The 21,208-nt window shown below is 38.3% G+C and overlaps 1 protein-coding gene across 3 annotated transcripts in view; it reads right to left on the bottom strand.

The window, feature by feature from the left end:
• LOC107102512 (laminin subunit beta-4-like) overlaps positions 1-21,208 on the bottom strand; it is a 57,792-nt gene that overhangs the window by 19,051 nt on the left and 17,533 nt on the right. For all 3 annotated transcript variants that reach the window (XM_015401847.1, XM_015401845.1, XM_015401846.1), the window contains 13 exons: positions 14,498-14,582; positions 13,885-14,051; positions 11,600-11,735; positions 11,140-11,213; positions 9,547-9,735; positions 8,252-8,315; positions 7,539-7,753; positions 6,201-6,321; positions 5,825-6,013; positions 2,287-2,442; positions 1,266-1,369; positions 1,092-1,171; positions 511-703 (listed from right to left, as the gene is read on the bottom strand). In XM_015401847.1, coding sequence (XP_015257333.1) covers positions 511-703; positions 1,092-1,171; positions 1,266-1,369; positions 2,287-2,442; positions 5,825-6,013; positions 6,201-6,321; positions 7,539-7,753; positions 8,252-8,315; positions 9,547-9,735; positions 11,140-11,213; positions 11,600-11,735; positions 13,885-14,051; positions 14,498-14,519 — 1,710 coding nt within the window. In that variant the 5' untranslated portion in view covers positions 14,520-14,582. Of the gene's footprint in view, positions 1-510; positions 704-1,091; positions 1,172-1,265; positions 1,370-2,286; positions 2,443-5,824; positions 6,014-6,200; positions 6,322-7,538; positions 7,754-8,251; positions 8,316-9,546; positions 9,736-11,139; positions 11,214-11,599; positions 11,736-13,884; positions 14,052-14,497; positions 14,583-21,208 lie in introns of those variants that run through there.

The following is a 21,208-nucleotide window of genomic DNA, read 5'->3' as shown; positions in this document are numbered from 1 at the left end:
GGTGTATTGAAGCCCAGCTGTTTCAGTTTGCCTATGAGATGCTGTGGGATGATGTTGTTGAAAGCTGAACTGAAGTCCAACAGCATCCGCACGTGGGTGTTCTTCTCTTCCAGGTGTGCCAGGCTCAGGTGGAGAGCAGCAGAGATGGCGTCCTCAGTGGAGCGGTTCCGTCGATAGGCAAACTGGAACGGGTTGAATGTAGGGGGGGGGACTGGAGACTATGTGTTCTTTAACCAGCCTTTCCAAGCACTTTATCATGATGGGAGTCAGTGTGACAGCGGTAAATTATTGCATTTTGACTAAACTGATAGGGGGCCCAGGTAAACAGCCTGTTAAATAATGTCAGATTTCTAAAACAGAGCTGGTAAGAAATTTTAAAATCTCTCTCTTCTGTGAGAATATATCTATAATAATTTCTACCAAAATTGACTTTAGGAAACTCTATTAGATCAAGTCCCTGATCCTGATGGTTTGACATAAATGGGTATCAGATTCAGTGATGATGCCCACCAGAGGAGAGGAAGAGGGTGAAGGACGAGAAGGCGGAGAAGGGGAGGAGTTTCCTCCTGCCTGTTGTACAGCTAGCTCCGCCTCATACAGGAAGTAGTTCAGTGAAGGCAGGAAGTAACCAGGAGCAGGATCAGAACAGCGCCGGCCGATCATGTTGGGTAAACAGTGACACTGCCCGTCCTCTGAAGAACACCTGAGGAGACCCATAGAACATCTATCAACTACTTTTTACTAACTTACTTATTACTAATGTTTAATAATAAAACATTAGTAATTATTTACTTGTTAGTATTTAAGTATTATATACATATACCGAATAATATTCTGGACATTTAAGTTTAATTGTTTGAAACCCCTAATTAAAAACTGGTCATTTATATAAATAAGAAATATTACACTTCTGTTCACTGTGGGAGAAAAAAAATATCTCTCTGATGTTTTTATAGTCAGCTTTTTTTCTTTCTGTATGAATTATGTAGATCCAGGATGCAACCAGTGACTCTGAATTTAATTTGAATAGAATGCAGGAAGGTTGTTATTTCTCCATAAGGTTGAGCATATAAAGTCAAATAAAATCCTACATGTTGCTGTGAGCTCCACCGACATCACAATCACAGGGTGAACATCTGAACATGGAATTTCCCAAACCCCAGAAACCTGCCTGCAAACAAGACCCACAAGCAGAAGATCTGTTTCACCATCATTCAGGAACAATTGAACTTTATCTAACACTTATAGAGTGAACTATAACCTACCACACACTGATCACACAGGGGCCCAGTAGCCATTGGCTCACATTTACAGCTTCCTGTCAGCTGGTCACATGGTCCAACACTTCCCAAACGGTGGCATTTACATTCTGCAAATAGATTAAAGCTGCACAGAAAGGCCATAAAGAGCACTGTCTTGATTCTTCCAACTATTTTTTTTTATTTCTTTAAAAAAAAGTGGCTAATTAACTATTTGAGCCTCTATTCTACTATAACCTGCCTTAGAAGTTTCACTCACACTAAAACCTTGTCATTAAACAAAAATGTTCTTATGGTCTCAGATAAAAGCTATAGATACTGTAATATTGGGTCCCTACTTTTCCTGTTAGATATTCATTATTTTATTTTATTTAATTTATTTTTTTGATGAATTGATGCAGTCAATCACTGTATTCTCTTGCAAATGCCTCAACATGCTGTATTGATTAAAGGAAGTAGGCGAGTTTGGATCCCATCTTTGACAGATCCCAGTTTTTCATGTTAGTGTTAAATCTTTCTCCATGAGTTAGTTCAGGTGTTTTCTGTAGTTCAGGGCTCAGTAGTTGGGTTAATTACTTTTTCATCCAATTCTTCAATTGAGCTTCAATTCAGCTTTTTTATAAAGTTTTGAACTGCCTTTTTGTATATCTGAAAGGTCAGGGTGTCACCCTCATGTACTGTCACCATTAGCTGAGCTATTGCTGCCAATAATGTCCTTCTTTTTTTAGATGAGGCACTTTGCGCTATCTTTTTACGTTTACATAAAACAAATAACTTGGCTTTCTTAGTACTCCTTTAAAAATTGGAATTACAATGTTATTTTGACAGATTGTTTTCTATAATGAATATAAAAATGAAACGTCATTGAATCTAAATATGTGCGTATAGGTGGATTCATATGAATTTGTGTCTACAAATCTGAGATCTTTGTCAATTTCAGGTAAAAAAAACAACAAAACAAACTGATATTATTATTTAATTTGACCCTGTTTCAAAGGTAAAGCAAGGCTAATAAGTCTGCTGGTACCGTCACATCCAGTTGGGTTTTCCTGTCTCAGATTGAAGAAGCCATGTTTGCAGCGATCGCAATGTGGACCCTCCACGTTTTCCTTACAGAAACAGCGACCGCTTGAAGCATCACACAGACCTCCGTTGAGAGAGCCGGCAGGGTCACAGTCACACGCTGAAACAAGATCATTTCTCCATGATGCTGAGATGGGGGACACATCCTAACATGTTGCTGCTGAGAGCTACAGAAACATCAATACATTTTGGACCTGCTAGATATCTTTGAATCCGAACTCAAACCAGACATAACCATTATGGTTTGATTAATTTATAAGGGGCTTATTTAGATAGGAAGCATCATAAGAATTTAATCTGGTATGACCAGAAAAACTTAGGACGTGTTTTGAAGGTCACCATAAGACAAAAGTTAAAATCTCAAAATTTTCATGTAAGAGGAGTCTCCCAGCGACAGACTAAGACTGATAGCTATAAACTCATAGTATTATGCATTTGTTAGATGCATCCCTTTTATAAAGCACGCAATTCAAATAAATACCTTGGTAAATGACCTCTGCTGAGCTAAATGACTCACTGATGAGGGAATTGTGTGTTTAAGGTTTCATATCATATTGCTACTCAACTAATGAGTCAATTTTGACTCATAATGTCTGATTAAATTTTTTCAATGATTTAATCAAACACAGAGATAGATGTGAAACTTGGAATTTTAAAGTAATAAAATAAATTGCATATACAAATAAAAATAGTATTTGAAAAGAAACAAATTGGGCTAAAGAAACACTTTACCTAATCAATTTTAAAAAATTAGAATTACCAATCTTAGCAGTAGGTTATGTATATATATATAGATATATGAATTTTTTGAAGAGTTTCAGTCTGGCTTTAGAGCTCATCACAGCACTGAAACAGCACTGGTCAAAGTCACTAATTATTTTCTCATGGCCTCAGATGATGGACTTATATCTGTACTTGTCCTGTTAGATATCAATTCAATTTCAATTTCAATTCAGTTTATTTATATAGCGCCAAAGTCACAAAACATGTCATCTCAAGGCACTTTACAGTTCAACTAGATCATACAGTCAAATTGATACAAAGTTTTCTATCTAAGGAAAACCAGTTGATTGCATTGAATCATTAACTCAAATACAATCCTTCACACTAAGCATGCTTGTAGAGACAGTGGAGAGGAAAAACTCCCTTTTAACAGGAAGAAACCTCCAGCAGAACCAGGCAAATGCAGTAAATCAGTGCTGCATTTGATACAGTTGACCATAATATTCTTCTAGAAAGACTTGAATGTTTTTTTTATGAATTAAAGGAACAGCACTAGACTGGTTTATATCATATCTATCTGATAGATTTCAGTTTGTTCACGTTAATGACAAATCTACCACATGCTCAAAGGTTACCTGTGGAGTACTACAGGGATTAGTGCTAGGACCAATTATATATATATATATATATATATGCTCCCAATTGGTAGAATTATTAGACAGCATGGGATTAATTTTCACTGTTATGCTGATGATACCCAGCTATATCTGTCTATTAATCCAGATGAAGCGAACCCATTACATAAATTACAGGCATGTCTTGAAGACATAAAAACCTGGATGACTCTTAACTTTCTCCCTCTGAATGCAGACAAAACAGAAGTTATAGTCTTTGGACCAGAGTCTTTGAAAAATAAGCTGATTAGTCAGTCACTTCATTTGGATGGGATTAAACTGATTTCAGATAATAAAGTAAAAAATCTTGATGTTATTTTTGATCAGAACCTTTCATTTAAATCCCATATCAAAGAGGTTTCTAAAATTTCCTTCTTTCATTTGCGGAATATTGCAAAAATTAGAAATATTCTGTCCAGGGGTGATGCTGAGAACCTAAACCATGTATTTATTACATCAAGGCTGGACTATTGTAATCCTTTCCTATCAGAAAGTCAAAAAAAAATGTAGTTAAAAGCCTTCAGCGGATCCAAAATGCTGCAGCCAGAGTTCTGATGAAAATTAAAAAGAGAGATCCCGGCTTCTCTTCATTGGCTTCCTGTTAAATCCAGAATAGAATTTAAAATCCTCCTTCTCAAATATAAAGACTTAAATGGCCAAGCTCCATCTTATATCAGAGATCTGATTGCTCCGTATGTTCCTAACAGAGCACTTCACTCTCAATCTGCAGGTTTACTAGTGGTTCCTAGAAATTCTAAAAATAGAATGGGAGGCAGATCTTTTAGTTATCAGGCTCCTCTCCTGTGGAACCAACAACCAGTTTCTGTCCGTGTGGCAGATACCCTGTCTACTTTTAAGAGTAGGCTTAAAACTTTCCTTTTTTGATGAAACTTATAGCTGAGCTACAGTTATGCTGCTATAGACTGAGACTTCTGGAGGATATAGGGACCCCCTTTTCATCATTCCTCTTCATTCTATCTTTATTCTCCCACTCTGTAGAATCTGTTAGTTCAATCTCTCACGTTATGCTCTCTCTGCTTTTTCTCATAGGTTCACCTCGTCTGTTCCTGTTGGCTGTAATAATAATAATAATACATTTTATTTAAAAAGGCACCTTTCTGGACAGTCAAGGTCACCGTACAAAAACATAAAAAGTGTCAGAAAAAATTAAAATAATAATTATAAAGACATTTAAAAACATAAAAAAAAAAAAAAATACAGAGGCTGTGACAGTGAAATTGATATTTTTGACACCATCCTGGAGACAAAAAATATCAGCTGTGCTGCTGCCATCAACTCCTTTGTTTATCGATCAATTTGACTGTATGGTCTGGTGAACTGTAAAGTGCCTTGAGATTACATGTTTTGTGAATTGGCGCTATATAAATAAACTGAATTGAAATGAATATATGCACTAGGGAAGGATGAAGAGCTTCCAGACGAATTCTACCGTTGACGTTTTTTTTTGTTGTTTTTTTAATAATAACAAATAGCCCAGGTTACTTATGGGGAATAGACCATAAACTCAAGTAAATGTAGCAATACTCTTAAAAATAGTACTTGACAAATATTTAAAGTACTGTTTTCCCTAATGTTTACTCAAATAAATCTAAATACCCAAATGTAACTAGTTACTTCCCAACTCTGGATACGGATATGATAAGTGTTTAGATGCTCCTACAGCAAGTCTAAGCTGCAGGCCAGTAGCTTTCAGAGACTGGGCTGAAGTATTCCTGCTGTAAATTGTTCCCTCTTTCAACATTTCTTTAAGGAATTGATGAATTATGTTTCCTTAGCACATCGTAAGTCATTCATTTGATACAGGTCTAAGGTAGAAGGGTAAAATTTAAAGAGAGAAAAGAGAGAACAAGAAAGATCCTCACAGCCTAAAAAGGTATGTTTTTACCAATCTTTAAAGAGGAGGTACAGCAGCTTTAATTGGTACTGAATTCAAAACTTTTCCAACATATAGATAAGAAGCTGGTCAATATTTTAAAGGACCCAGCAATAAGATTCAACCTCAGCACCTGGTCTAATGCTGCTCTGTAAAAACAGTATCAACAAGTTGAATATGATGAAGCATACGTATGCAGGCTTGAGGGTCCTCCAGTGCCCTCTGTGGGTCCTGATACATGAAAGGCCGACAGTGTTCACATTGAGGCCCCGTTCTGTCATGGCGGCAGTCATCACAAACGCCACCACTCACTCCTCTGGTTGCGTCATAGCGAGCAGCATCAAAGTGACATGAGTCTGAGTGACCGTGGCAGTTACACCCTAAGAGAGAAATAGAGACCTGAAGCAAGGCCAAAAAACTGTCTGACATATCAAGCGTTTAAAAAGTAGAGGTTTCATATTAGCATCATGTTTTAGAAGCACAAAAAGTTATAATATCTAATCAAAAATAAGCAAATGATATCTAATCCATATGTGTGCATATAAAATAGAACTGATTGAAAACTACTCCTGCAGATGCTGTCTGTGTTTTCTCCTCCAGGCCTCCAGGGGGAGTCATTGTAGAGGGACTGGCATCGCTCACAATTCTCTCCAGCTGTGTTGTGTTGACAAACACATCGACCATGAATCTGAAGAAAGAAAAACATCTTTACCTGCAGAACTCACCTTAACAACAAAGCTGCAGACAAATGATCTGGTTTCCTGTAACAGCCTCCTGTCATTCTTTGTGGGTTATTCCAAAAAAGGAAAAAAACAATCCACTTGACCCTCGGCCGTTTTCAAAGAACCGTGGTGAAGAAGGCGGGCTTAAAATGACTGGCTGAAACCAGAGCTCACCACAAATATACGCTTGAAAGTGTGCATGCGCAGAAAAAAGATAGCTAATTGGGGACGAGCCCATAGGACAGCCTTACGTTAACATATCACCACATGACTGATAATAAGAAGGACCACTTATTTTGATGATCCATCTTGAAAAAGAATATCCTCCGCTATACCTTTAAGGTTGAAATAAATCTTTTAGACTATCTACAGCATCTAGGCCTCTGGAGAGACTCCAGCTGCTTCTTAACAGTACAAATAGCAAGGACACCTAAGCTAAAGCAAAAGTGCTTCAGCTGTTGCCATCATAAGGGCTGTCTGAATAGTGTATGCCGTAACAAAAGAGTCAGGAAGAGGATGTAGCAAGCTTTTTATCACTAATTATTTGAGAATAGGGACTTCCCTAAGTTCTGATCCACTGCATATGAAGCCACATTGTCAACAAACCTTTTCAACAGTTTTAAGACATTTGTGTTATTCCTAAAGAACATGAAATCATCTTGAGCTGAATATTTCCAAAGCCAAAGATTTCCTTCGAAACCAGCTCTGTTTTCCTTTTTAGCCAGTCTTTAGCAAATCTGGAAAACATTGGGAGCAACAATAATCTGTTGGATACTTAAAAGGCATTCAAGGGTAACTGCTGGTTTTTATCAAATCCATTTGCCTTGAAATGCACAATTAAAGTTTGGGAGCTGAATTCAGTTCTATTGTCTCAGTGTCTTGTTTGATGAATAAATTTCAACAAACTTTCCTCTGACAGATTACTAAATATATCTGCAATGATGCTTCATCAGTCTAAGGTTTAGATGAAAAATTCCATTTTGTTGTCTACATAAATGCCTCTATATGCTAAGAATTTTGAAAAAATTCCTTATTTGTAAGCCATCAATCAAGACTGAATACAAACTTGAATAGTTCATAGTTTCACTCATGTGATAGCCATTTGAGATTTGCAACAATAACTTAAAACTGAAGATAAAATAATTTAATCTAAAAGCTTTTGTGTAGAATCACTGTGTTGTACCATGCCAGGCTCGGTGAAGACATCCCCACGTCCTCCATCCACCGGGACACACCGGCTGGCGTGTCCATTACAGAAGCAGCTTCCCTGAACCACCATGCTGGAAAGTGAATAGTAATACTTCTCCTGAGGATTCCTTCGTCTGCGAGCCAGCAGAGTGTCACCAAGCGTGTAGAGATGAGTGAAATTCACCCGGATATTTGTAACTGTGATCAGTTCTGGGGATTAAAAAATATTATTGTTAGGTTATTATTATTAAATTAGTATTTTTTTTATTAGATTGCCTAAAATAAAGTTACTCATTAATTCATTCATTCATTAATTCATTCATACACATATATTTTGTTTCCTATATAAATCAGAATATGTTTGATTAGGCTGCTTTGCCAAAAATTAAAAAGAACATAAAAACATACTTATAAAATAGAATAAATACAAAGCCAACATATATAAATAAATATATGTTGATGAAGAAGTGTTTTTTTTTATTGATCTCATGGAATATTTTTATCTAAAATGCTGTAAATTTATTAGCTGTAAGTTGAAAATAAACAAAGCAAACAGAAACAAAGGCTTTAAAAATTAGTCTGCATGTAATAAATGTATCTAATGTGTTTTACCTAGTGACATAACTTGCTGAAAAAATAACTTTTAATTATAATTGTAATAAACTCAATATTACTGGATGTACTAAAGCTTTTATGATTCTCTCTTACCTTGAATTTTTGGATCATACGGGTTTTCTATTTCAAAGACAGGATCTAGGGCCTTTAGTACCACCTGGTGGACAAACATAGTGAAGCACAGATTTATGGAAACTGATATTTACTTGTCTACATACATATTGAAAACAAAGGCAGTTATTATTTCTCACTCAGACATTTGCCTGCATGATGTTTGGTAGTATCAGAAAAATGATTTCCATTAGCTATCTGCAAGAATAATTAATGTGTACTTATTCATTGTATTGAGGGAAAAAGAAGCTTGCAAGCCAAAGAACACCATCTCGGGCTCTCAGATTAACTTTCTTGCTCCTAGCATTAGTGTACGATCTGGGTGGTGACGGAGAACTTTCTCAATTAGATGGATTTCTTCTCATATAGTTAAGAGGTTGTACCTGCATGTTGAGATATCTGCATGTGTTCCATGACCCAATGAAATCAGTTTACCTACTGAGTGTGTTTAAAGCAGTTCTAGGTATTTTTTGTAGATCATTGGCTCTCCCTACAGGTTTTTCTGATAATATCACTGTCGTAAACACTGACTGCCCTTGCAATGACCTGCATCCTACAGTTAGAGTGCTGTCAATCTTCAAGTGCCTGGAAGATGCAAGTGCAGTAATAATTAAATACTTGAAGGGGTGACTAATATTGTACAATATCAAATCTATATGTTTACAGTAGTTTTTTTTTTTTTTGCTGCAAATAGTTACTTTTATAAAATATTGTTAAGTGAAAGTCTGCCTCTTGACTAAGTAGCTTTTAAATTCCTCTTATAAGATTATTCAGCCTGTTGTGTTTTATAGAGGCACACTAAAAATTCACGTCATAACAGTTACAGTAATCAATCTGATGGCAACATTCCCAGGTCTGAATAGATTTTGCAACCTGTTTAAGGTCTTGCCACGGATTAAAGGCTTTACTTAATTTCACTCTTGTTCCAGCTCTGTCCTGATCTGATCCAGTTTTACCTTCCTTTTTTCTTCAGAAAAAGGTTTAATTTGTCTATTCTGCTGGCTCCGCCATGGCATGAACCTCCAAAATCCAAGAATGTGCTGCGATCACCTGTGAGTAGCACAGCAAGGAACATGTGGCTATTGATGCCAGTGGGCTGTCGGGCTGCAATAATGCTGTTCATCCTACTGCAAGGGGAAGAACATCACGTCTGTGGCATAAAAGCTGCAAGGGTAGTTTTCTTACCAGAGACAGTAGGTGGAGATGGCAGTCCTCTCAATTATCTAATATACTTAGATTACAATCACAGAGGGTTTTTCTTTAAATCAGGTACATACCTCTCCACCTGTGGATGGTTCGGGTCCAGAGTATCTGCTGTCACAGAACACGTCATCAATAAATCTTGCAGATCCAGCTGGAACTGAAGGGAAATGAATGGAACAATCGTCTGCAAAGTAGCGAAAGGTTTTCCAGCTTTTTCCGAAGTCCTTGGAGCGCTCCACTAACATTGCTGTAGGCCTGAAAGTCTGCATAAGGATAAAGGGGAGATATTCACATTTTATTACACAAATCTGCCTTGGCAAGAGTGTCAGCTGTTCATGCAGGGCGCAGGACCAAGCCCCGTTAATCTTGAAAATGGGACGTGTCTGCTACTTAGGAGCTTCATCATGTTGATCAGAGGGTGGGTTTGGGGTTTCATGTGTCATGTCTGGTTTACTGTAATATATAAACTCCAGATTTTTTGGGTGACAGTAATTTAGTGGGAAGATTAATCTCTCACTAAGTTTCAGTAAAAAATTTCAGCCTCATCCTGTCACATGTCAATGTTCCCCTTAGCATGGCACTTAAGAGTTGTTTGAATGTTGCATAAATGTGTACAGCCATGGGAGAATATGGCTCTAGCGTATTGCTTACATTGCAAGAAAAATGCTGCAAAAGCTCAGCCCAATTACCATTTAAATCTGACTCATGAGAAATTTTGATTAGACGCTGGACAGTGGAGCTACTCCAGAGATTGGCTATAAGGACGTCAGTTCAAATCTGTAATGGATCTCGGCTACCCTGGGTACTCCAATCCCAAACACCTGCAATAGTGGCTCCTGTGATTTTTATCTAGCTGCTAAAGGGGGGCTAAGCATTGAACTTGAATCATTCTTTGTTCCTAAATTTTCAATGCACATAGATGCACACAGAAACAGAGGTGCGCATACTGCTCTCAAATCTGCTAGTCAACAATAAGGTGGATAATAAATATATGGCATTCTGCTATTCAATTAAAACATGTAAAAACATAAAAACACGTGTATAGAGTATTTCATAAACTGTAAGATTAGTTAGATTCGTTTTTAAGTGTATTTTGTTATGTTAAGAAAAATAGAAAAAGTAAAAGAATGTTATTTCAAGGCAGCACTTAGAAACAGCAATTCCTGCCTTAATTTCTTCACGGCTGGATTACTGTAAATCCCGTCATTTAGCAGTCAGCTAGTCCCTACATGTATGTCTGCAGCTGGTGGAAAATGCTGCTGCTCGTCTTTTATACAGGTACAGAAAAAAGAAAGCACATTGCCCCAGTCTTGGCTTCTCTTAATTGGCTGCCCATATATTTTTGTTTCTCATTTTAAAATCCCTCTCTATGTCTTCAAGGTTTTAAACAACCATGACCCCCCCCCTTACATAACAGAGCTCGCCCGCAGTTATGCTATGGATCAAACTGCTTCCAGGTCAGACACATGTTGGCCTTCTCTCTATTTAACTATAATCTCTAAGTGCTGCCTTTAGCTACACTCATTCTGGAAAATTGTAGAATTACTGGAGAGGTTTGCACAAAAGAGGAGTCTTGCAGGAAGAGGGCTGGGTAGCAGTAAATTCAGTCCAGATGCATTGTTTCCTCTGTGAAATTAAAATAAATATGAGTGTTTTTAATATTTTACCTTGAATGTGAGGACCAGGTGGCTGAATTGAAATATGGTCTCCAGATCTAACCGGATGCTGACCTGATGAACTCCTGCAAATAACAAAAAAACTGATCTGAGTGAAGTTGGACCTTCTGCCTTCTTTAAATCAAACAAAAAATACTGACAAACATTCATACAACATTTGTGCAGTTAAACCTTTTTTTTTTTTTTTTTTTAAGAAGTTGAAGTTCAGACCTTTTAACTTTTCATTAATAACTGAAAAACACAACCAGCACTGATTAAGATTTGTGCTACACAAATGTAGCCAAATTGACTGACACCCATTTTGTTTTGTTTTTGAAGAAGATGGGGGGGAGCTGGGTGACCTTTGGTGACCTCTGGAAAGTTTCATTAAGCTCTGTAAAATGGTAATTACATAAACAAAAGGTTTGGCTGCACAAAATGTAGCATGCAATTTGTATGTTTTCTATGTTACCATTCTCAGACTGCCACCACTTCATTCGACTCTCAAAGTCAAAGTTGGAGATGACATTTTCGATACGATGGCTCAAAGGGTTATCCTTGATACTAAACGGTAGTCTGGAGTCACATGTGAAACATTTCTGCTCCCCCTGATGGAAAAAAAAAAATCAGCAGTTAACTGATCAGTGGTGAACAGTTATGGTTTGTATTTAATGAATTCCCTCTCTTTAAGTGTCATTTAGGTGGAAAGTTTCATACCTGGTAAAATAACCAGAAGAAAAAACAAAAAGTTTTAAAAATGATGTTTCAGTTCATAAAGGGGGTGAAAATACAGCAGATCCTTTTTAATAAAAAAATTTGTTAAATTCTAAATAAACCAAATTCATTAGCTCAGTTTCACCAGTCCCATCTAGGCATTACTGTCCGACCTTCAATATTGGGAAATCCCTTAATTGAGACCAATGTACAACACAAAGTAGGCTAAAAGATCTGAAAGCAAATTATAGAACCAAAACACGGAAAAAAATTAGAAAGAAAGTCACTGATACTGTATCTACCAGCTTTGGAAGGATCAAAATGCCAGTTCAAGACTTTAGGAGAGGTGTGGGTGTTTCCAGTTCCTGAGGGCTGCAACTTTTAGATTTGCCTTTGGTTTAACACACCTGAATCAAGTAATTAGATGATTGAGTGGACTCTGGATGGATGGATCTAAAAGTTGTTGGATACTGGCCCTTAGGAACTGGAATTGCCCACCCCTGCTTTAGGACTGAATAAAACACAATGTAAATAATAATCTAAAAGCTGAAAAACACAAAACTGTGATGAAACATCCAAGGAGTGATGAGTCTACTAAAATTACTCCAGGTATGCATCAGTAATTCATTATGGAGTTCATGAAATAACCCACAACAATATTTTCGGGTCTTCAGACATTAATCTCCGCAGAAAATGTATGAGGTAATGATTTAAAAATATGAAATAAAGACTGGGCATAAATGGCCTGGCATGGGAGTTATACCAAGCCAGAACCACTACTACACAAAGGAACACAAAAGACTGCTTTACATTTGCAGAAAACATCTTAATGATTTCCAAAACTTCCCAACAGATATGTTCTATGATCAAATCATTGGGAATGTTAAAAAGATAAAGCTTTTGGAAATTGGGCAAAGCACAGTTGGCCAGAATTCTTCCAGTGGTGTGAAAGACAATTCTGCAAACTCTTGATAGTTCATGACTAAATTGAACTCAACACAGACACAAGTGGGTATTGTATAGAGATGGGGTTTACTTTTAAAAGGTTCAAATTGGTTATGATAATTATTTTTCCTTAGTAAATTAAAAATCAAAATGATTTGTGTGATATGAAATGTATCATCTAAAATAATTCAGTTTGAAAATCAAAAGCAAATAAATCTGTTGGGTGTAAAGTTAAAACGTTTAGAAAGTACCTTTTTACAGACAACTCAGATAGAGTCATATAAGTATTCACTCTCTCCTTACAGCTGCAGGCTGATTTATGCATGTTGTCAGCTCTGATTAACTTCAGAAACATTTTAGTAGAATGTAGGAGTGCACAGATACAGACAAGGTCAGGTTCAAGGTCTTGTTTTCACAGTAAAAATTCCTGGGAAAGAATTATAGCAAGGGTCATCTGACCCAAACTGAAGGTTGATGGACAATTGACCACGGAGTTATTGCTAGGTAATACATCTTGTAGACAAGTTGTATGGATAGTTTGTGCACCTTGTGTGGTGCAAGCACATGTTAAACTTGCAAGATTTAAAAAAGCAGACTGAGTGAAGACCATTGACATATTATTATTATTATTAGCGTTTTTTTTTTTTTATATACACTGCTAGGCTCATTCAGTATTTATAGTATTAAAAGGTGTATTTCCAAACTGTGCCATGACAGAAGAGGAGAAAGGAAAATACATTAATGAGGAGCGGAGTAGGAAAATTTCCTCCGGCTGAAAAGTGTCAGAATGTAAAATGACAGATCAAGACTTGTTTAGGTATGAAAGCCTGAGGAAAAGGGAAGAAAAATTAGTTCAGCAGACGTTTATTCCAATGCAAAAAAAACTGTAAAAGTTAACTCATCATATGATCTCATTAGAAACAAATGTTAGAACATGTTAACCCACATTAACATTTCCTCCTTAGTCACTAAAATGTTCTTAATCATGGTTTGTTTGATCCTCGCCTATCACCAATGTAGATGTCTCTGTCAGTTCAGATCCCTGTTTTTAATCCAATTACTCTTACTGGTGGTTTTTGTACAATGGTGGTTTCTAACCTCCAGGTATCCAACAATACAGTAGTTCTGGGGTCCATCAAGACCACAGGTGGATGAGGCTGAGAGCTGCGCTGCTCGACCCACCAACAGGTCACCAAGTTGAGGGTGACAGGACCTGCCTGGGCACTGGTCCTGGAAGTCCTGGAGTTTTACTGCTGGAAGATAAACTGCAGAGACAGATGAGACACTTTGAGTGAGCTGCTGTTTGTTCATGGAAAATTGAGAATATACATGCAGAAAATAAAATAGAATGATTGGAGGTATATATGGAAGAGTTTGGCAAACATATTCAACCACAAACAAATTATGAAGAAAGTGTGCTCTTCCTTCTCATCCTTCTACTATTACTACAGGAGGTACTCTGGCTCAGAAACTAGGCTACACAGCATAATATTAACTTAACAATATTAACTTCTTCTTATTAATACTTAGGTTCTAGTACAACACCCCTTTGTATCATCAGACCAAGGCGATCAGAATATTCTCCGGGAAAACTGGTGTAGAGGTACTTTAGTCTTTGTGATTCTCACCTTAAGAAATTTTGACTCGTTAGCTATAAAATTCTTTCCTTGTAGAAATCTAAAACATTTAGTGTTATCTGAACCAAACTCACCAAAAAGAAAGACAAGGATCATGTTGAGAAACCAAATCGTCCCTAGTAGATTGCAGTTTCTGGTGGGTTGTAGATGATTCTTATTCTTTTGGGAAAGAAACAGCAGGTTAAAACATAGAGGAAACACAGAAAGTGTCACAACATAACTTAATATCACAGTATTCTCCTTTAAATTGTCATTTAGTGTTATGTGCCCTCATTTAAAAAAACAGGAAACAAAGTTTTTGAACCAAAAAATGCACAATGAACCTACTTTAAGTGTCTCACAAGGCTTCACACCAGGACACACTCTATTCAGTCACTAGATTTAAACCTTCACACAATATTAAAATAGGACTCTATGCTGATGACACTATCATATACATGTGTTCCATATCATGACTCATTCTGTTCTGTCTTTGAATTTACACAAGACCTAATTTTTCCATTGATGTGAAAATACAATCATATGCTGATGACACCGTATTATGTGCACATTTTGAAAAGCCACAAACTGCTAGTATGCTACTGTATCTGCTATGGTGCAAGTGTCTGAATGCCTTCAATGTTCATGTTAACATCTTAAGGTATAAAAAACTGTATGCATGTTTAACTCTCACCAGCCAGAAGAAGATCAATAACATCAACCATAATGATGAATAAATAGAGACTGGATGTGAGCGAAAAGATTGGATGTGTTTGTGAAATGTTTTACTTCAATCTCTATTTGCTGTAAATTGCATCATTCATGTCTCTGCTGCATGTTTGACCATTTGTGGTACCATGAGCTGTGTGCTGCAGGTTTGTATCTGTCCACCACCCTTAATCTCCGTTTATGAAAACATAAACAAATTAACGTAACTTTATTCGGTTTGATCCTAGTCTCACTTCCCAGTCTGCAAAACCTTATGCACACGCAATATTTTCACCAATATTAAACTCTCATACAACCTGGTAAGAGACCACAGAATGTCATTTTTGCTGCCCTGATAGCTGACCTAATTGCTCACTTCGTTCACCTGCTGAACCCTCTCCCGTCACTGATTATAATTCAACTTACCCACCTGCCCCTGCTGGTTCATATACGGCTCAGACCAGCTATCAGGGCCAGATCATTGTTTGTGTTTGGGTTTGAGAGTTTAGCATTTTTCCATAGTTCATGTGTTTGTTCTCGGAGGCTAGTGGTTAGAGAGGATTGTTAGTGCTCTCTTGTTGTTTCCTGATCATGTCCTAGCTCTTGCCCGCTGAGCACGCCCTGTTCCTGTGTTGGTTCGGCGGGGGGAGCTAATTTAGGTTTACGTAGTTTTCCTGATGTCATGACTTGTTCCGCCTCTCAACTACTGAACCTGCCTGCCTCCTTTTGAGCATGTCTGCCTGAGCTCTCTGTTGGAATCATGGAGCCCTGAACCTGCCTGAGCTCTCTGTGGATTCCTGGAACCCTGGACCTGTCTGTTTCTGTTCAGACCGGAACCCCTGACCGGTTTGTGGACTCCTGGATCTCAGAACCATCTGTTTTGAGCTGTTTGTCTGTCCTGGATTGGACTTCTGACTGTTTACTGGGACTGCTTTATCGGGGATGCTCTGGGCAGTTCCCATAAAGTCTCTGCTTCATCGGGGATGCACTGGGCGGCTCCCACCGCATCTCGTTAGGAACTCCATCGGCTGGATCCTGCCTCGTTTGGAGAACATAGACTGAACTGTTAAACCAGGTAAGTGACTCACATGGATGATCACCTTTCATCAGATTATCATGGTCACATTACCTGTGTTTCTCCTTCAACCATAGTGCCAGTGAAGGGTGGTGCCCCGCCGCCCCCTGCCTCCCTGCTGCCATTGCAGATCTACAGCTCTGCATTCGTTTCTGTCTTAATGTTAATAAACGTTTTGAAACTTCCCACTGTCTATCACACCTGAATACTAGGTGCTACATTCTGGTTTCGTTACACAGAAAGAATGTTAAAACCCATGAAGTCTCTCTTTGAAAAGAGAAACATGTTTGCAAGAAAGCCTTTTCATGTAAAAAATTGCAGCACGCTTCATTAAAGCATTTGAAGTGCTTTCAGTTCTTCTAAATATATGTTTTTCTTGTTAATAAACTTATCAATAAGTAATAAACAAAAAAATAAAGAATATTAATTCTCATTACAAAAAGCTGCAAGAACTTTGAAGATTCCTGGTTTATAAGGAACTAGTATGCATATGGGATTTAAAGCATTTGTAGGAAATATAAAACAGTCTGAGAAGAAAATATGTACATAGAAATGCAGTATGTAGTATGTACATAAAGTGCCGCTAGTGCTTGTTCAGTCTTTGAAATAGGCTGATGGTCTGTTTGATTGAAATTTTTACACATTTCATGTCCACAGGGACGACAACATAATATAAATAAGCAGACAGTGTAAGATGGTGAGGTGATGAATCAGGTTTAGCTAGATGGTTGTATCTATAAGAGATACACAATCATTGAATCAATTACCAGCAACTAACTAACTAACTAACTAACTAACTAACTAACTAACTAACTAACTAACTAACTAACTAACTAACTAACTAACTAACTGTTAACTGTTATAAAAGTAAATTATGTTACCATGGCCGCGCTCTAAGGCAGTGGTGAAGAGCAGCTCCTCTCGACAATTTCACAAAATATGCCGCTTAAAACAATAAAAACTAGACATCAAACCCGCATCTACGATCTCCAAGGCCTGCTGGAGCTACGGTCATAAAATGTTTTAAATTTAGACTTTTTTGACCGTTGAAAAAGCTGCGGAGTGATATAGATGGATGTCAACAAAACAGCAGAAAATAACTGATGGAGGAAAAGATGCGAGAGACAGAGAAAGCCAGGCTGCAGAGGGGGGCTAACTGTGAAGCTAAAGAGAGATCCCCACAGACCGCCACTTCCATCAATTCTGCTTTCCAACGTCTGCTCGTTGGAAAACAAATTGGATAATCTCCAACTTGAACTCTCTTCAAAAAAGGAGATATGTATCTTCTGCACCATCATTCTGATGGGGTCTTGGCTGCATCAAGCAGTACCGGACGGTGCTGTTGGCCAGGGGGGAATGATGCTGTATCGCGCCGATAGAACCAAAGAGCTCTCCATGAATGGAGGCTCCTCTGAGACTGTTCCCAGCAAACTTCGGCATCTAGAGGGGAAGCACAGCCATCTGCAGGTGAAAATGAGGCGAGCACTCTAGATGTTTCCCTGCAAAATGCTGAAACATCCCCAGCCGGCTCCTCCCGGCCCCATCTGACTTCCACACTTTCTCCAGCATCGTCTGTCGCTGCTAAACCTGCCGATGGCACCACTGCTACTTCAACCACGGTAGCCTCTTCAACCCAGGGGGCTACCACCTTCACAGCATCATCATCGTCCTCTTCCCCCCTGAGCCAGGAGAAGCGAGTGCTTCAGGAGCTGGAGGCAGTAGTAGCAGCTCAACAACAACTGCTGCCAGGCAACGCATCCGAGTGGTAACGCACCACACCTCAACATACAAAGTGCTGAGGTTCTCTGTACTAATGTTTCCCCCAAAATCAAACACACACATGCTGACTCTAACCTTGATGCATATACACATTTTCCTCCTACACCACATTGCATGCAAACACACATGCACGCTCTTTTTCTTGCAGAGAAGCCCTGCTTTGTGTTGAATGTTGTGATTTTGATGTTTATGATGACTTGACGAAGTTGACATGTGCTATTTCAGCATTAGAGCAGAAATTTAAAAAACAATATTCAACATATGTTCAGTTTGACTCAGAGGCCTATGAAGCACTTCCAATGTTTGAGATGACTGTTTGCAATCAAATGATATCCTTCATGGTGGACTCAGGTGCAACTACTTCTGTTCTTAGGGTAACTGAATTCTCTGTTCCTTCAAAGCTTAGTTGAAACTATGTTTTTTCAATCTCTGCCTCTGGACAAATGACGAAGAAGCGATTTACGACACCTCTTGCATGCGTCTCCCCTGAGGGGTGCTCCTTTAAGCATAGTTTTCTGCTGTCTGAGCTGTGCCCTATTAATCTTCTTGGGAGAGATTTAATGTGTATCCTAGGCATAGGGTTAATTTCTTCTCCTGAGGGTGTGAAAATCTCTATGCAGCCTCAGACAGAGACAACAGCTATACAATTTGATCCACAAGCGCAAAATTACGCTTATGGGTGGAAAATGCAAAACTCTTCGCTCACACGGGATCTGCTAGAACAGGTTAGATCAGCTGTAAATGTCCTTCTGATTTCATGCAGGTTTCTGAATTCTTTTGTACAACATGAAACTCATGGTCCAGATAAGGGTTTTGAAGAGGCTTGGTTTCGTGTAACTTCTGAAAAACTAACCACTTCTGTGTTGTATTGGAACTAAATATAGCTGCTCTGGCATTAACACTTCTACCTCATCAGCTGAATTTTTTTCAACACATGTACGGCACTCCACACGTCCCACTGGCAAAACCCTCAATGGGTGAATGGGATGAGGTGGGTTATTTTGTTTCAAGTTGCTTGAAAGTTTCTGATTGGGCTGTGGTTCCACATTGTTCTACTATTATTACCGTATGTTTTCAGAAAGACTTTCTGCTTTTAAGAAATCTCTTGGTATTATAATTCATTGTCAGAGAATAGTTAATCTGACTCCAGAGCAAAACACACTCTGCTCATGTGATGTAGGTTTTCAATGTGACGTCACTTCTCATCCTCTGTTAAGTTCCTTCTGAACTTTGGGCGAAAGGTAAATATGATGTTGGCCTGATAAAAGGTTGCTCACCTGTTGTTACTCCGAAGAGTTACTACACACCCTGCATGAAACAATATCCCCTCAAACAGGAAGCAGTTAAAGGGTTTAAGCCTGTTTTTGAATTTTCTAAAACAGGGGATAATAATTCCTTGTGATAATCCCTCTGTGATGACACCTTTGTTTCCAGTAAAGAAAATCAGAGAGAAAGATAAACCTGTTGAGTGGAGATTTGTTCAGGATTTGCAAGCAGTCAACAGAACTATGACTACTAGAGCTCTAGTGGTTGCAAATCCGACCTCTGTCACAGATTCCCCCAGATGTTCAGTTCTTTTCTGTAGTAAATCTAGTGAATGCTTTTTTCAGTGTTCCTGTGGATAAAGATTCTCAGTACTGGTTCTGTTTCCTATAAAGGAATCATCCGCTGCCTGCATTTTACTTCATAACACCCCCCAAGTAAAGGCTATTGAGAGGGGTAGAAGAGGAGCCTTCTGATTGGTGTGCTTTGTTTTTCTCGGAGGAATTCATCTTGATATTGCTTTATTGCGCATTATACTATCCCTCACCTTCCAGAAAAAAAAAAANGATAATAATTCCTTGTGATAATCCCTCTGTGATGACACCTTTGTTTCCAGTAAAGAAAATCAGAGAGAAAAATAAACCCGTTGAGTGGAGATTTGTTCAGGATTTGCAAGCAGTCAACAGAACTATGACTACTAGAGCTCTAGTGGTTGCAAATCCGACCTCTGTCACAGATTCCCCCAGATGTTCAGTTCTTTTCTGTAGTAAATCTAGTGAATGCTTTTTTCAGTGTTCCTGTGGATAAAGATTCTCAGTACTGGTTCTGTTTCCTATAAAGGAATCATCCGCTGCCTGCATTTTACTTCATAACACCCCTCAAGTAAAGGCTATTGAGAGGGGTAGAAGAGGAGCCTTCTGATTGGTGTGCTTTGTTTTTCTCGGAGGAATTCATCTTGATATTGCTTTATTGCGCATTATACTATCCCTCACCTTCCAGAAAAAAAAAAAAAAGAGGGAGGAAGAGGAGTTTTCAGGACGACGGAAATGATTCCTTACAAGAGAATTGCTTCAATTGAAACAATGAAGATGTACAGAAGAGGACAAAAGACAATTGCTTGTCTCTTTGTGATTGCATGTGTTCTGTTTTTGTTGTGGATGTTTGACCTTTTTTACCTTTCAGGACAAAATGTGCCTAATGATATCACAATAGCTCAACATGGTACAAATACTACTGATGTCAATGCTACTGTGCCCACTCTGAATGTTTCTAATCGAGGAGATGTTACTTTCCAAGGTTTCGTGAAACGACGTCCCATAGCAGGAGTGGATCAGATCATCATACAGGGTCTCAGAAACACCACTGTGTGATGTGATTCCATGAATAGGGGTTTGATGCAAGATACAAAAAGGCTGAGGTATATATCTGTATTTTCCCACGTGGTAAGCCTGCATCTGAATCATGGTGTCCAGATTGGTCTTTTGTTTACTGGAATTCTAATCTTAGAGGTTATGTTAATCCTAGCAACCAGTATATTCCTTCAGATTTAAGAAATAAGATAAGTTTAGTTAGAGCTAAACGAACCGAAGAAACTTACAAACGAGGAGAAAATCCTTTAGTGCTGACGATTAAAAACATGTGGGTTAATCCACGGTCAGCTGCTGACCACAGGGATTTAGATAATTTTCATTTAATTTTAGGTGCTAATGTCTTTTGTAAGGACCCAATAGGAGTGTTTAAAATTCAGTTTGTAGACCAAGCTCCAACCTTAGACTCTGTTCCTGATGCTACTGTGGATAGCTTCCTTCCAGGTACAGACACACCTGACTCACTGGTAACCTATTTGAATCTCTCTTCCTCAGATGCAATGATGCAGGTGGAAACAGGTTTTACAGAGAAAAACACTTGGCTTGAATGGATTACATTTACTGTTAAGTGTAGTAAAATGACAGACTGCATTGCATGTTCCACAGCTAGACCG

Source organism: Cyprinodon variegatus, unplaced genomic scaffold (assembly GCF_000732505.1).
Source record: "Cyprinodon variegatus isolate N-32 unplaced genomic scaffold, C_variegatus-1.0 Scaffold1266, whole genome shotgun sequence".
NCBI classification, from domain to species: domain Eukaryota; kingdom Metazoa; phylum Chordata; class Actinopteri; order Cyprinodontiformes; family Cyprinodontidae; genus Cyprinodon; species Cyprinodon variegatus.
Note: the sequence above shows the minus strand (reverse complement) of the source record. Positions and strands in the feature narration are given on the sequence as shown.